At 50.7% G+C, this 14,878-nt stretch overlaps 2 protein-coding genes across 2 annotated transcripts; both read left to right on the top strand.

Annotated features, from left to right (window-relative positions):
* The first annotated feature begins 7,369 nt into the window (after positions 1-7,369).
* Positions 7,370-8,954, top strand: LOC106723268 (endonuclease domain-containing 1 protein-like). The gene is made up of 2 exons (XM_025195286.1): positions 7,370-7,660; positions 8,253-8,954. Exons 1-2 carry the CDS (start codon positions 7,370-7,372, stop codon positions 8,952-8,954), a joined length of 993 nt encoding a protein of 330 aa, XP_025051071.1.
* Positions 8,955-11,648: 2,694 nt separating this feature from the next.
* On the top strand, positions 11,649-14,046 carry LOC102384498 (endonuclease domain-containing 1 protein-like). The gene is made up of 2 exons (XM_025195274.1): positions 11,649-11,970; positions 12,479-14,046. The coding sequence occupies exons 1-2, from the start codon at positions 11,683-11,685 to the stop codon at positions 13,796-13,798; spliced, it is 1,608 nt and encodes a 535-aa protein (XP_025051059.1). The 5' UTR covers positions 11,649-11,682; the 3' UTR covers positions 13,799-14,046.
* Positions 14,047-14,878: the final 832 nt, after the last annotated feature.

Raw genomic sequence — 14,878 nt, 5'->3', positions numbered from 1 at the left:
ACTTGGGGGTCATCATTGACCACAAGATGAACATGAGCCTGCAATGCGATGCGGCGGCTAGTAAAGCGACCAAAACGCTGGCTTTCATCCATAGATGCTTCTCAAGCAAATCCCGGGATGTCATTCTCCCCTTGTACTCGGCCTTAGTGAGGCCGCAGCTGGAGTACTGTGTCCAGTTTTGGGCTCCACAATTCAAAAAGGATGTGGAGAAGCTTGAGAGAGTCCAGAGAAGAGCCACGCGCATGATCAGAGGTCAGGGAAGCAGACCCTACGATGAGAGGCTGAGAGCCCTGGGGCTCTTTAGCCTGAAAAAGCGCAGGCTTAGGGGTGATCTGATGGCCACCTACAAGTTTATCAGGGGTGACCACCAGCATCTGGGGGAACGTTTGTTCACCAGAGCGCCCTAAGGGATGACGAGGTCGAATGGTCACAAACTACTTCAAGATCGTTTCAGGCTGGACATATGGAAGAACTTCTTTACTGTCCGAGCCCCCAAGGTCTGGAACAGCCTGCCACCGGAGGTGTTTCAAGCGCCTTCATTGAACACCTTCAAGATGAAACTGGATGCTTATCTTGCTGGGATCCTATGACCCCAGCTGACTTCCTGCCCTTTGGGCGGGGGGCTGGACTCGATGATCTTCCGAGGTCCCTTCCAGCCCTGATGTCTATGAAATATCTATGAAATGGGGGGAGGATGGGGAAGGGGATATAACTGTGGGAGTCTATTACAGACCTGCCAACCAAGAGGAAGAGCTGAATCGAGAATTCAATAGGGAACTGGCTGAGGTTGCATGCTTCCAATGCTTGATCATCATAGGGTATTTCAACCTCCCCAACATCTCATGGGAGGAGCACATGGCCAAATCTGACCCGTCACGTATCTTCCTCACTTGCACTGATGACCTTTACCTAACACAAGAGGTCTATGGGCCAACTAGGGAAGAGGCATTACTAGATCTGGTTCTGGCCAAAGGGGATGATCTGGTGAGTGATCTGAGGATCGAGGGGAAGCTTGGTGACAGTGACTATAAACTGATCACTTTCTCCGTCAAATGCAGGGCAGGCAAGTGTCTCAGTAAAACAGAAATCTTTGACTTTGGGAAGGGTGACTTTCAGAAACTCAGGACACCAATTAACCAGGCACTAAGAGACCATGGCCCCTTAGAAAGGGGAGCCCATGAGGAATGATTGATTGTTAAAACCACAATTCTCGAAGCACAAGTAAAGTTCATCCCATAGAAAATGCAGTCAGCGGGTGGGGGTGCCCCCTTGGCTCAATAGGGAACATTTGGACCTCCTGAAACTAAAAATAGAAGCCTACACCAGATGGAAAATGGGAGTTATCACCAAGGAGGACTACACAGCATTAGCCCACACCTGTATAGAGTGGACCAGAAAAGCCAAGGCCGAAACCAAACTCAGGATTGCCACGGGAATCAAGGACAACAAAAAGTCCTTCTTCAGATATGTGGGAAATTGGAGGAAGAACAAAGGCAACATTGGACCCCTGCTAAATGAAAAATGGCAGGTGATGTCTGATGCTCAGAAAAAGGCCAATCTCCTAAACGATTACTCTGTGTAGGTCTTCTACCCATCCAAAGGGGTCACCCTGTCAGATAGGACATAAAGCATCCAAGGGATGGGAGATGGGCCCTCAACTGACGTCGATCAAGTAAGGGAACACCTCGAGGGGCTTGACATCCACAAGTCCGCAAGTCCAGACAGAATGTATCTGAGAGTCCTGAAGGAGCTGGCGAACTTTACAGCATGCCTGTAGCAGGGCACTAAGACGTGCCTGCTCCTTAAGGCTGAAGAAGCTTGGTCAGGGAGCACTGCAGGCCAGAGATCCCCAGCTGCAGGTTGCTGGGGTAAACCCCATGGGAGTAATTGGCCACACCTGCTGACATCCCCTGACTGGCAGGAGGCAGGGTTCTGGGATATATAATCCCAGACTGTAGCTAGCAGACACACACTCTCCCTGGCAGGAGCTCCTGCCTGCTGAAGGTACTTGAGACCTGGTGCTGCATGCCTAACTGCCTGCCTAGCTCTCCCTGCTACTGCCTGCTCTGCTATCTAGGCACTACATGCCTACAGGGAGTCTCCTAGGTACCTAGAAAGGGGCATGTTACTCTGAGTGGAAGTTTGTTCCCTCAAAGGGACATAGAACGGTTGTTATTGTTAGTATTTAAGTTATAGCCTAGGGGCTTGTGTTTCTGTTCATGTTTAACCTGGAGGATCAGGATGAGGCTAAAAGGAGCATTTTGGAGGCCTCATTAGTGCCTGGAGAGAGAGGGCATATGATTTGGTACAGCCCAGTGCCAGGCACAGCGACCATAGTGCCAAAGGGGCACAGCCAGAAGGGCGCAGCGAGCCCAGAGTGCCAGGAGGGCGCAGCCAGAAGGACCCAGCAACCCCATAGTACCAGAGGGGTGCAGGTACAGGGTTGGGGCAAGCCCATAGTGCCATAGAAGTGCAGCCAGAGGGGTGCAGCACCCTTAACACCAGAGGGGCACAGCTAAGGAGGCACAGAGTCAGGCATCTGGGGGAGAGGCACAGAGCCAGGCATCTGAAAGAAGGGCACAGAAAACCAGTCACTAGAGAACTCAGTGCCTGTGAGTTGCAGAGAGACAGGAGTCAAAGGGCTCAACGCCAGTTGTGTATAGAACTGATGACAGTAGTAACACCTGCGAGGCATGGGACACGTGTAAGGGAGGTCAGAGCATGTATGTACTGCCCACTAAAGCTGGGCACACCAGGGGTAGCCTCCTGCCTAATGAATAATTTAATTATTTACTAACGAGTCATGGCAGGCGAGATGGGTGGGTGGACTGCCCAAGACAGGTGGGTAGGTTGATGCGGAGGTCGACCTCAAGGGTGTCCCCCCATCACAACGTCCTATGGTGAAAATATTTGAGAACTAGTGGTGCTTGGGTGAGGTACCGGAGGACTGGAAAAGAGCTAACTTGGTCCCAGTCCTCAAGAAAGGAAGGAAGACCTAGGGAATTACAGACCGATCAGTCTGACATCTATCTGGAAAGATCCTAGGGAAAATTATCAAGGGTTCCATCAGCAGCAGGCTAATGGAAGGCAACTTTCTGAGTGCCAGACAACATGGCTTTGTTGCTGGAAGGTCCTGCCTGACCAACCTCATCTCCTTCTATGACCATGTGACATATTGGCTGGACAAGGGAGATGAGGTTGATGTCATATATCAGGATTTCAAGAAGGCCTTTGACTTGGTCTCCCACAATGTCCTCATGGCTAAGATGGAGAACTGCAGTCTCGACCACCTCATGGTCCGATGGCTGGGGAGCTGGCTCCAGGGCCAGACCCACAGAGTATTAGTTGATAGGAGAAAATCAACATGGCACAAGGTGACTAGTGGGGTCCCCCAGGGCTCAGTACTTGGGCCAGTACTCTTCAACATCTCCATTAAGGACCTGGATTCGGGAATCAGATGCAAACTGGTAAAGTTTGTGGATGACACTAAACCATGGGGGAACACGATCATACTGGAGGATAGGCTAGAGATACAGGCCGACCTGGAAAGGCTCACTAGGTGGGCGGACCAAAACCTGATGGCATTTAATGCAGAGAAGTGCAAGGTGCAACACCTTGGGAGGAAAAAACAGCATCATACTTATAGGCTTGGCAGTGCTATGCTCATTATCACCATGACCGAAAGAGATTTGGGGGTCTTGATTGACCACAAGATGAAAATGAGCCACCAATGCGAAAGCCATAGCTAGCAAATCAAACCAAACTCTGGCATGCATCCACCAATGCATCTCAAGCAAAACGAGGGATGTCCTCCTCCCACTGTACTTGGCTTTGGTGAGGCTGCAGCTGGAGTACTGCATCCAGTTTTGGGCCCCCCAATTCAGGAGGGACGTGGATAAGCTTGAGAGAATCCAGAGGAGAGCCACCCACATGATCAAAGGCCAAGAGAGAGGCCTTAAAAGGAGAGGCTGAGGGACATGGGACTCTACATCCTGGAGAAGAGAAGGCTCAGGAGGGACTTGGTGGCAGCTTATAAGTACATAGGTGGGGTGCACCAGAATCTGGGAGAACAGTTGTTCACCAGGGCTCCCCAAGAGATAATAAGGTCCAATGGCCACAAATACCTGGAAGGCCAATTTAGACTGGACATAAGGGGAAACTTCTTTACAGTATGAGTGTCCAGGATCTGGAGCAGACTCCCACCAGAGGTGGTGCAAGCACCTACTCTAGACTCTTTCAAAAGGTGTTTGGATGCTTATCTTCCTGGGATCATTTGACCCCAGCAGACATCCTGCCTATTGCAGGGGGGCTGGACTAGATGATCTTGCGAGGTCCCTTCCATCCCCTAATGTCTATGAGGTGGTCCTCTCCAGTCCTAGAGGAGGCCCAAAATACAACAATTATGTTATACAAAGAAAAAATGATTATGCTTTACAGCCAAACAAGATCTGGCTTTACAAACAAACACAGCAACATGAAACACACTTTACAGTACAGAATGACTTGTACATTTTGGGTGTGCTACACGTGTAACAACCCTGACCTGACTTCTCACCTCTCAGTGGGACTGGTGAGAAGAGTGTTTGGGGTGGCTGGCAACAGCAGGCATTCTGCTCCTGTGAAGACAGAAAACCCATTTCATTTTGCAAACTGAGGATACCCTGAAGAGTTTGAGATTTGCTGCAGAAGGGAGGCAGTCCTCCAGAAGCAAAATCCAGTTGATGCCCCAAGGATATGCAGAACTGAGCAGTGATTACTTCCCCGCTCCTGGGGCAAAAGCCCGCTGTTGCAGTCATCACCAGGTTTGGGACAGTGTCCTTTCTTCGGGAGCCTCTCATTGTTCCAAGTCCTTCCCTTTCACATCAGTATGAACAGACATTGCTTGTGACCCCTCCTCTCCTTTCAGTCAAGGCAAGACCCTCCACAAGCCTCCAGCACCACCCACTGACTTCTTGATTCCTGATAATATTTGCAGTTCCTTGGAACTGACCACACCTGCTTCGTAACCTCCCTGTCACCTGCCCCTTAGGGCAACATCCGCATTTCTGTGCCTTCTGCAGACCAGCTGGTAAGCAGCCTCAGAGCAGAGTTCGCAACTGCCTTGTCTTGTCGTCCCGCAGCTCCGCGCAGCTCAGCCACCCCTGCAGCTGGGAGTGTCCACGCCCTAGGCGTGTCTGGCTCAGCTTAGCCCCTGGATTCCCAGCCAGGGTGCTGTGGCACCCTGGGGTGCCTTGAGAGTCTTTCAAGGGAGCTGCAGGGTGCCGTGCCTTGTTAGCCTTGCTAAATGTACAAAGATGATTCCCTTGATGAAGGCAATGATTTCAAGCAGGAATCCGCCAGGCAAACTAATCCTGACCGGTTGTGGTCTTGCTGAGCTCCTTGCGATGGAGAAATTGCCCTGTGCTTTTCCTTAGTCAATAAATGAGCGAAAACTAAGAGCTGGTGTTTTCTGGGGGGTGCCTTGAGTCTGAAAAGGTTGAGCGGTCACAGGGGGGATGGGACAGACATTGATTCCTCATACAGACATAATCCCCCAAGCTAGACTAACAGCCATCATGTTTGGTGTCAATCCACAGCTAATCAACACCTCATCAATAGCTTAGTCAATAAATGAGCAAAAACTAAGAGCTGGAATTTTCTTGTGTTCTATGGGGGAGATACCTATACAATATGCCTTCAATAGGCTCCCAAATCCTCTTTTAGTTGCACAGTGCCTCATGGCTGGGCTCCTGCAGCCAGGCATCCACTTTACCAAATAATCAAAACATGAACAAGTCACTTCAAATCTCTCTGGGGTGCTTTTTGCCCTCGTCTCTCCCCAGGCTTTCCCTCTCAGGTTGCCTATCTCAGCCCCAGCCCACCTGGACTTACTCACAGTTTGTAGCTCATGAGAGTATAGGTGTTAGAAGGCCAGGGCTAATGGGGCTTAGCCCCCCACCACAAATGTTTGCAGTTGCTGGTGACAGCAGCAGCACCGTGGTGGCACTGTCTCATAGCGCGTTGTGCCACTCGACATGCAGCTGCTCCTCCACCACTGCATACAGCACCAGGACGCACTGGCCCTGCATTGGCCCTGCAGAAGGGAGGAATGGGGGTCAGGCAAGGCTCAGCCCCCCCAAATAATATTTTCCCGCACCACTTACTCATCAGACTGTGGGTAATGAGTTCGCAGTCTTCTGGGTAAAGGTCATAACTGTTGTTATAGAGTCCTGGGAGACTCAGGGTCTCCTCTGCCACGAAACCTTTGAAGCCTTTGTTTTCCTGTGAAGTTTTACTGTTGAAGGGAGGGGATTACTGCAGAGCAAAAGTCTTCCAAGTGGATCAATTGTATGTGTGCTCATGTGGGAATGTAGGTCCCGCAGGGGCATAAGATTTAAAATCTGCCCAGGTGGCCCAAACGGCCACAAATGCAGCTAAGTTTAGCTCCTTAAGTGCTACTGGCCTACCTGCAGGAGAGTTCATTTTGGGCCCAGGGTATGAGCCACCTGGCTCCCAGAAATGATGGGGGTGTTTGCTCCTGGCATTACCCACATGACCACACACACCCACCAAGACCAGGCACAAGACTGTGAGGCTGCCCGGCGGGATCTCTCCCTGACCACTCTTGAGACCTTTCTCCAGCCCATGTGTCAGAGGCTTCCAAGCCATATTTTTGGTTTTGGAGCCTGCAGCCAGGGAAGACCTATAGGACGTGTGTAAAGGTGGGATGCACCCTCTGCTTGCCTCTCAGCTGCACACTTCCAAACCCTCTGACCCAAAATATCCTCCTTGCTTGAAAAAGGGTTTCTCACACTCTCTACAATATCCTGGCCATGTCTGCACAAGACAATGACTGTGCTGTTGTTACTGTGTGGTCATTTAGTACTTCTACAAACAAGTACTAAATGACTGCACAGTAACCCAAGTTACCATTCAGTAGTGTCACTTAATGGCCTTTAGGTGATGCTTACTGCACAATAGCTTGATACTACTGTGCAGTAGTGTCATATCATGCTTCCTGCCACACAAGGCTACTGCTCAGTAGTAAGAAGCTACTACACCATCAGTGTCTCATGCAGATATGGTCTCATGTAGATGTGGTCCCTGTGTGCTGTGTCTCCCCTTCCCAACACTGGAGCTGGTTCCCCACTTCAGTGAGGTTTGGTCACTCCTATTCTGCAGGGAAGGGGAAGGAAGCACTGCACAGCAGGTGGAAAGTAGCGAGCTGCTCAAACACAAACCCTGTTTGCTTTATGTTGATGTCACATTTATTTCAGAACGCTCTACAGGGAAGCCTGCAGCTTACCCAAGTGTCACGTGTAGCCAGACACTCCTCAGGGTCCTTACAAATAGCAGCTACACAGGGACCAGCCCTGCATCTCTCCGAGCCATGGGGCTGCTTGTGCTGCTGGGCTGTGTCTCCCTGTGGGCTGGGCTGGCGCTGGCTGAGGGGGGATCATCGTTCATTAACTGCCAACAATATTTATACAAAACAGCTGAGCCAGAGGGGTTCGACACTCAAGAGACAAGAAAGATCTGCCAGCGCTTTAACAACGCTTACCACTTCGCCACCCTGTACGACAGGCAACGCCTCACGCCGCACTGGTCTGCATACACGCTGAAGGGTAAATCATGTGACAAGCAGCCTCAGAGAAAGAGCTCATGGTTTGTGGAGCCACAGGTCAGTCCCAGCACACTGGGTCAGGCAGTGTGGGGTGCAGAGCTGCTCAGGAACCTGATAAATCTGGGGTGCAAAAGCACAAGAGGGAAAGGACGGTAGGACTGGGCATTGGGAGAGAGTGAAAGTGCTGGAGATGCGGAGAGTGGTGAAAACAGGGGAGGGGACGAACTGATGGGGAAGGGGCAGCTGTGTGACTGAGCAAGGTCGATATGGTGCAGTAAGGTCCCATAGAGTAAGAAAAGTAAGGTGAGCTTTCACCAGGTGAGTAGAGCAAAGAGGGTAGCAGAGAGCTGAGATCCCAGAAGAATAGGATAGACGGGTTCCTGTCTAGGTGTAGGAGATGGTAGTGAATGGCCAGTGACCCCAGGCCATAAGGCAGGCAGGGAGGATGAGGGCAAGGAGAGGACATTTTATCATAGGATGCAGACCTGGTAGAACTGACTGGTGGGCAAGGGTTTGAGTCTGGGGGAAGTTGGGCAGGAGGGGAGAAAGTGAGTATGCCTATAGCTCTGCCACCTGTGTGATGATGGGGAAAGGGATTTCCCTTGGGCAAGAGCATTTCTGAGTCTTTCCCTTCCCTGTGTTGCCTCAGCTGAAAGATGGAAACACGTGTACAGAAATGAAAATAGAATCAGAGTCAGGCCTGGGAAAACACGAACGGAATTCCACTCAGGCCATCAGCGAGGACTATGAAAACACCAACTATGACCGGGGACACCTGAACCCAAACAGCTTCCAGTGTGGCAGTGGTCGCACGGCCACCTTCACCCTTACCAACGCTGTCCCCATGGACCCCTGCTTCAACCGGATCCACTGGGGCAAGCTGGAGAAAAGCCTGAAAGACAAATTAACAATAAACTGCCTCAATGAGAATGGCACTGCCTACCTGGTGACAGGAGCTGTTGGTGGCACAGAGAAAATCCCCAAAGAGAACGGGGACAAGGAAGGGGACCGTGAGCGGACCTATGAGCGGGTGGCAGTGCCCAGCCATATCTGGACAGACGTCTGCTGTGACAATGCCAACAACAACCGCAAGTTCTCCTTTGCCTTCCTGGCAGAGAACAAAGAGGAACCCACGCTACAAGTCTTCCCTGCGGAGCAATTAAACGAGGAGCTGAGGAAAATGTACAAATCTCTGAACATCAGGGTCCTGGCAGATGACTGCAATGCTCAGAGCCCGAAAACTGAAGAGGTTATAGAATCAATGAAAAAAGATTTGAATGGTGCCTTCCGGGACCTGAAAATCGAGTTTCAGTACTCCCCTCCAAGCAAGAAGAAAAAAGTTTTTGGCTAGTCCTGTACTGAAGTACCCTTGTGCCCCAACCAGCACCTCCACATCATGATAAGCCTGGGGGAGCAGCCTCGGGTTGGCCAGCTGAACCCCCCTCAACCTTCCTGCCAGCCAGGGCTGTTCCAACCCGGCTCACCATGCTGCACTCCCAGGTGCACATGTAAATGGTGTGCCCGGGAACTTCCTGAGAGCAATAAACTCTGACACAATAAGCATCGGTGTTTATTGCTCCACCCTAACTGCACCTATAGATGTGCCCATGGTAATGCAGTTCAGGCAGGGTCCTCTGGTGATGGAGCACAGACCATAGATACAGGCACACAATACACAGCCCCCCTGATTCTGGCCCTCCCGACACTCCAAAAACCTGGTCCTCCATTTCATGCAATAGGTTCTCTTGTTCCGGTGCATGCATGAACCCCCTTTGAACCCAGTCACCCAGGAGCTGTTACTGATCCCTCCTGCTGAGCAGTAGCAGCGCTCTGGGTCTGGCTGCTCGGGTTGTCTTTCTGGCAGACATCAGTGCCCTGCTCCCAGGGATTCTGTGAGTGCAGCTTGCTCATTTACCATGGTCCTGAGGTGCCCTTTGAAAGAAGTGTCATCCCCCTCCCTCCCTCGGAGAATTGCTTAGACCTAATAAATATGTTAATGTCACCAAAAAATGAAGAACTGGTCATTATGGGTAAATGAACTAAGAAATCCTATTATGAGAGATGGGTTGGCTCCACAATATAACTGCTTGGCTTCAGCTTAGTTTATCTCAGTTGCTTTTAAGCTCATAATAAGGGTATGTTCAGGACTTGCCCAGCATTCCAGGTGTCCAAACTGGATCGTTCGAATTGCTGATTTATGATCTGTGTGTTGCTTGGCAAATGAATAAACTTCTGGCATGATAAAAAATAGCTGCGTGCCCTGGTATGAAAGTGCTATTCCGGTAAAAGTGAACTTGACAAGTATCTAGCTTTCAAAGAAGTAAATGCATTTTCTTTGGTCTCACAACAAGGATGCTCATCTTATCTTCATTAAATGCTACTGGAGAACTATGTCCATATGGGCAATTTTTTGCTTGTGGTTCCATTTTAAAATATAGCCAGACCTTTTTGCAAATTCACAAATACAGCCAACAATTACACTTGCAGAGATTTACCAGCAAATCATGCATCCAAGGGAACTGGGGGATTCTCCATCTCTTTGTGTCTTCATCATCACACTCAGGCTCAAGACAGAGGTTAGTGGGTAAGCCTGGCAGCTCACCAGTCCTGAAATTAGTTATTACCTTGGTCACCTTTGAGGAAAGTTCTGCAGCTCCCATGCCCGGTCAGCCTGCATCTATGTGCAGCTGAGTCACAGCTCTGGCTATGAACACCCCTGTATTCGGGGTGCCAGTGCCCATCTCTCAACAGCTCTAAGCCCTTCCCCATTTTGTCTGTAAATCGTCATCCAAAGGCATCTACACCACATTTTATTCCCATGGCTCCTTTGCTCCATGGTGTCAGATGTGGTTCTGCTTTGCTTTACGTTTAGAAAAGAGAAGACTTGTAGTGCAGGTATAACAACAATCGTTAAATACATAAATGTTTTAGCAAAAAGGATGGGGATCAATTGCTCTCCATGCATCGAACATAAGACAAGAAGAGATCATCTCAGTTTCCAGCAAAGAAGACTTGGGTTAGATATTTTAAAAAATGTTGAAAATCTAAAGGCAATGAAGCTGGGCTACCGAGGGAGGTGAGGATAATCCTGACAGCTGGAGGTTTCTAGGAACAGGTTAGATAGGCATCTGTCAGAGTTGGTCTTACTTCAAAGAGGGTTGAATAAGATGGTTTCTTGGAGGTCCCTTCACAAACCGTGTGAAAGAACCAAAAAAGCCATTTATGAAGCTGGACATTTTCCATTTAGATACATAAAGGGTAACAGAATACTGCCAAAAAATGTCTATGATTTCTGAGATTTCTGTGCCAAACATAGGAATCAATACTTTGTTGGATTTTGGCCATGTATGTGTTTGGGAATTAAAGAAAAAGAGTTTTGGCAGATTTTCAGGTTTCGGCTATCTGATGGACACACACACACACACACACACACACACACACTTGAAGAAGATTTAGACAGAAAATTTAGGCCTGGCCCCTCTCACTATTGCTCCGTTGCTCAGATGTATCCACCCAGCCTGAGGTTTCCGCTCACCTGTTTGCTGACACCACCCCGAACCGGTCCCCCACCGCACAACACCCTCTCAGCACAGACAGGCACTGCTCCAGAAATGTATCAGCCAGGCAACATCCACTCCAAATTGCCTGCTCCCATCATTCCCACGCTCCTTCAGACACTCTGTTCCCCCGTCAGCTACATTTTCTAGCTGCCCCACCACCCCTGACCTCCCAATCTGTCCAACCATCGGCAGTTTCTCAGAGCACCCTGAAAGACAGCAGGAGCTGTATTCTCCCCTCCTCCCATGCCTAGGAGATGGGGAGATGGCCCCTGGTGTCAGGGTAGGTCCCTTGAGCTTCATCAGACGGAGGAGAGCACAGCTGGAGAAGGTCAGCGTGCTCCTTCCCCGTTTGCTTCATGCTGATCAAGCCTTGGCACGGTTCCTTTCTCTAATTCTGGCAGTTCTGCCAGGAAGCCTGGGTGTTGCCCCGTGTGCCTGTAGGATCACATGTAGCGGGACACTTCCCATTGACCAGACACATAGCAGTGAACAGAGACCAACCCTGCATCTCTCCAAGCCATGGGGCTGCTTGTGGTGCTGAGCTGTGTCTCCCTGTGGGCTGGGCTGGCGCTGGCCGAGGTGGGACCATTCAGTCGGTGCCAGCAGTATTTCTACAAAGGAGTTGAGCCAGAGGGGTTCAACACCCAACGCACAGCAAAGATCTGCCAGAGATACAATGGCACGTACCACTATGCCACCCTGTATGACAGGGACCACCGCATCCCACGTTGGTCTGCGTACACGCTGAACGAGACGGCCTGTGAAGGGCAGCCCCAGAGAAGAAGCAGATGGTTTATAGAGCCACAGGTCAGTCCCGGAGAACTGAATCAATCACTGTGGGGTTATGAGCTGCTCAGGGACCTGTAAGCATAGGGTGTGAGAGAAAGAGGTGGGAGCAGAGGAGAAGAGACATTAAAGACGGGTGTCCAGAGAGAAAGTGAACATGCTAAGGATGTGGGGAGGTGTGATGAGGGGGTGAGAGCCTGGTGCTGGTCCTGGGAGGGGAAGTTATGCAGCTGCATGGAAGGAAGGTGTATGGCAGAGTATTCCTGGACGTACGTGGCAGGCAGGGGCCAAAACCAGCTGCTCCCTCATGAGATGCAGACAGCAGGGGGATTTGTTGGAGAAGGGTTGGACCCTAAGGGAAGGACAGGAGGGTGCAGGGAAGGAAAGGGGAATGCACATAGTAGAGGCAGGGATGGGGAGGGGTATCCCGGGGCTGTGCTGTGTTCATTGGGGCAGGGAAGGGGCCATGATGTCCCTAGCATGGGAATTCCTGTGAAGGACCAATCACTCTGCCCTTGTGCTCCTCCAGCTCTTTGCTGCAGACAAGGGCCCAGACATGACAATGGAGGCAGGGTCAGGCCTGACCCAGGATGAGCTGAGATCCAGCCAGGCCATCAGCGAGGACTATGAGGACACCTCCTATGACCATGGACCACTGAACCCGAGCAGTTTTCACTGTGACAGCAGCCGCACAGCCACCTTCACCCTCACCAATGCTGCCCCCATGGAGCCCTGCTTCCTCCGGAGCCGCTGGCACAAGCTGCAGCACCTATTCCAGGCGGAGCTGGCCAAGAGCTGCCTTCGCCTAGGTGGTGTCACCTACCTGGTGACAGGCACCACCCCCAGTGGGGAGACCATCCCCAGAGAGCACGAGGACCGGGAAGGGGACCGGGTACGGCCCTACCACCGGGTGTCCGTGCCCAGCCATGTCTGGACAGCTGCGTGCTGTGACAATCGTGACACCGACCGCAAGTTCTCTCTTGCTTTCCTGGCCGAGAACAGGGAGAAATCCCAGCTGCAAATCCTCCCCATAGAGCAGCTGCACAAGGTGCTCCTGACTATGAATGCAACTGCTCAGACAGTCAGGATCTTCACAGATGACTGCAATGCCCAGAGTCAGACAGCCCAGGAGGCTTTGTCACATATAAAAGTAGCCTTGAGCAGCATCTTCCGGGACCTGATGTCCCAACCAGGGGAGAAAAACAGACAGGACGAAGAGGCCATACAGACAACAAGAAGCACAACCCCAGCTCCAACCGAGGGGGAGCAGAGAAGTGTTGGGACTGTGCTGGAATTTCCCAGCCTGGCTGCCTGGCACAGCCAGTTCACGGAGGAGTACCACCGAGGACACCTGGCTTGTGTGTTGTCCACTGGACTTGAGCAGGCTTCAAGCACTTCAAGCAAACTGTGCATCTTGCAGAAGCAGAAACATCTGCCAGGCTCTGACAAAACAGCCATGGGGTGGCAATGCATTAAGCAAGTCTGTGGGAGACACAGTGGGACCTACTACAGGTGGTGTCGTGCAGCTGGAGACTCAGGGAAGGGCTATTGCTGTGCAGAGCGGTGTGTGTTCAATTCAGTAACAAGGACGTATGCGTGTGCACGCGGGGATGGGGAAATGACAGAATGTTCACCCCAGTACTCAGCCGTGACCTTGACGGGGCAGCAGTGCCGTGCTGACTTCCCTTGTGGCCTCTATGGGAAGAAATATTTCTGGTGCTACACCGATTATAGGGACAACTGGGATTACTGCTGCTCTCCGCAGCACTACTGTGGGCACCATGGGCAGGAGTACATATGGTGCTATGTTTCAGACTCAGGCACAAAATGGAAATACTGTGTCCCCTAACATGCCCATCACAGGGATACCCCTCTGCCTCTCTTCCCCTTAGGATGTGATCCTAGACGTATTCAGTGAGGTCCCAGTGTGCAAGAGAGCAGGGTATGGGTGTGGAATAACAAGTAGCCATTTCCCCTTGTGGAATCAGAAAAAAAATAAATGCCTTAAACTTTGATCATACAAGTTATAAGATGACATAACCGCTTTGTGGGGAATTGCTGGCTCTGTATAGTAGAACAGATAAGAGAAAGTGTTTGTTCTTTGTAACTCCTCTGCTACTGCTTCACTCACCGCGGCCTTGAAGATAGGAAAAAGTATGTACAACTCTGATTTCCAGGTGCAAGAAGGAGGTTTGTGAACTAACCTCGCCCCCCGCATAAGTTCCCATCCTGATTACAGCAAAGCAGTATGAGCTAATGTTTGTTTGTAGCTGCTTTCCTAGCTAATTTCACTATATGATCACGTGAGTTATAAGCAACTGTTAAAAAGTATATAAGCCTCCTGATTTTGCTCTTGGGGGGGACCCCTTCCAAGTGCTTGGGAAATCCATGTCACTTTGGAGTCCCCCCTACAGCTGTAGTTTCTTTTGAATAAAAGCTTCTGCTGACCTAACCCAAAAGTTTCCACGACACCCTCTTGGGTTCAGGTCATCCAAAGTGCTCCAGACACCCCACTCTTCTTCTGTCCAGGGGTTATGTGGAGTGGGAGTCCAAAGGAATCTTCTCCATTGTCCTTAGCTTTAGCACTGGGTCCTGAAATGTGGCTCAGGGGCAGTAAAAGTACTTGTGTCTTTTGGGGGCTCAGCATAAGATACCTTGGGCCAGACCTTCAGAGGGATGGGTGCTCCTAGCCAGGCCCAGGGCATCCCCAGGTGGGCCCTCAGAAGCAGAAGCTGGAAAGAAAAAAACCCTGGTCATTTGTTTTGATGGACTTCTTTGACTCATGTTTGAAAAATAAGAAATCGCCCTGCAGCTTACATGTCTAAACAAGTGAATTGCTCCCAGGGTGACATGGCACCTTGGGGTGCCACCAGGTCCTTTAAAGGGTACGGTGAGGAAACAGGCAGATAGATACACACAGGATCAGGTT

This window comes from Alligator sinensis, unplaced genomic scaffold (genome assembly GCF_000455745.1).
Source record: "Alligator sinensis unplaced genomic scaffold, ASM45574v1 scaffold1483_1, whole genome shotgun sequence".
NCBI classification, from domain to species: domain Eukaryota; kingdom Metazoa; phylum Chordata; order Crocodylia; family Alligatoridae; genus Alligator; species Alligator sinensis.
This window is presented reverse-complemented; position numbering and strand designations above follow the sequence as displayed.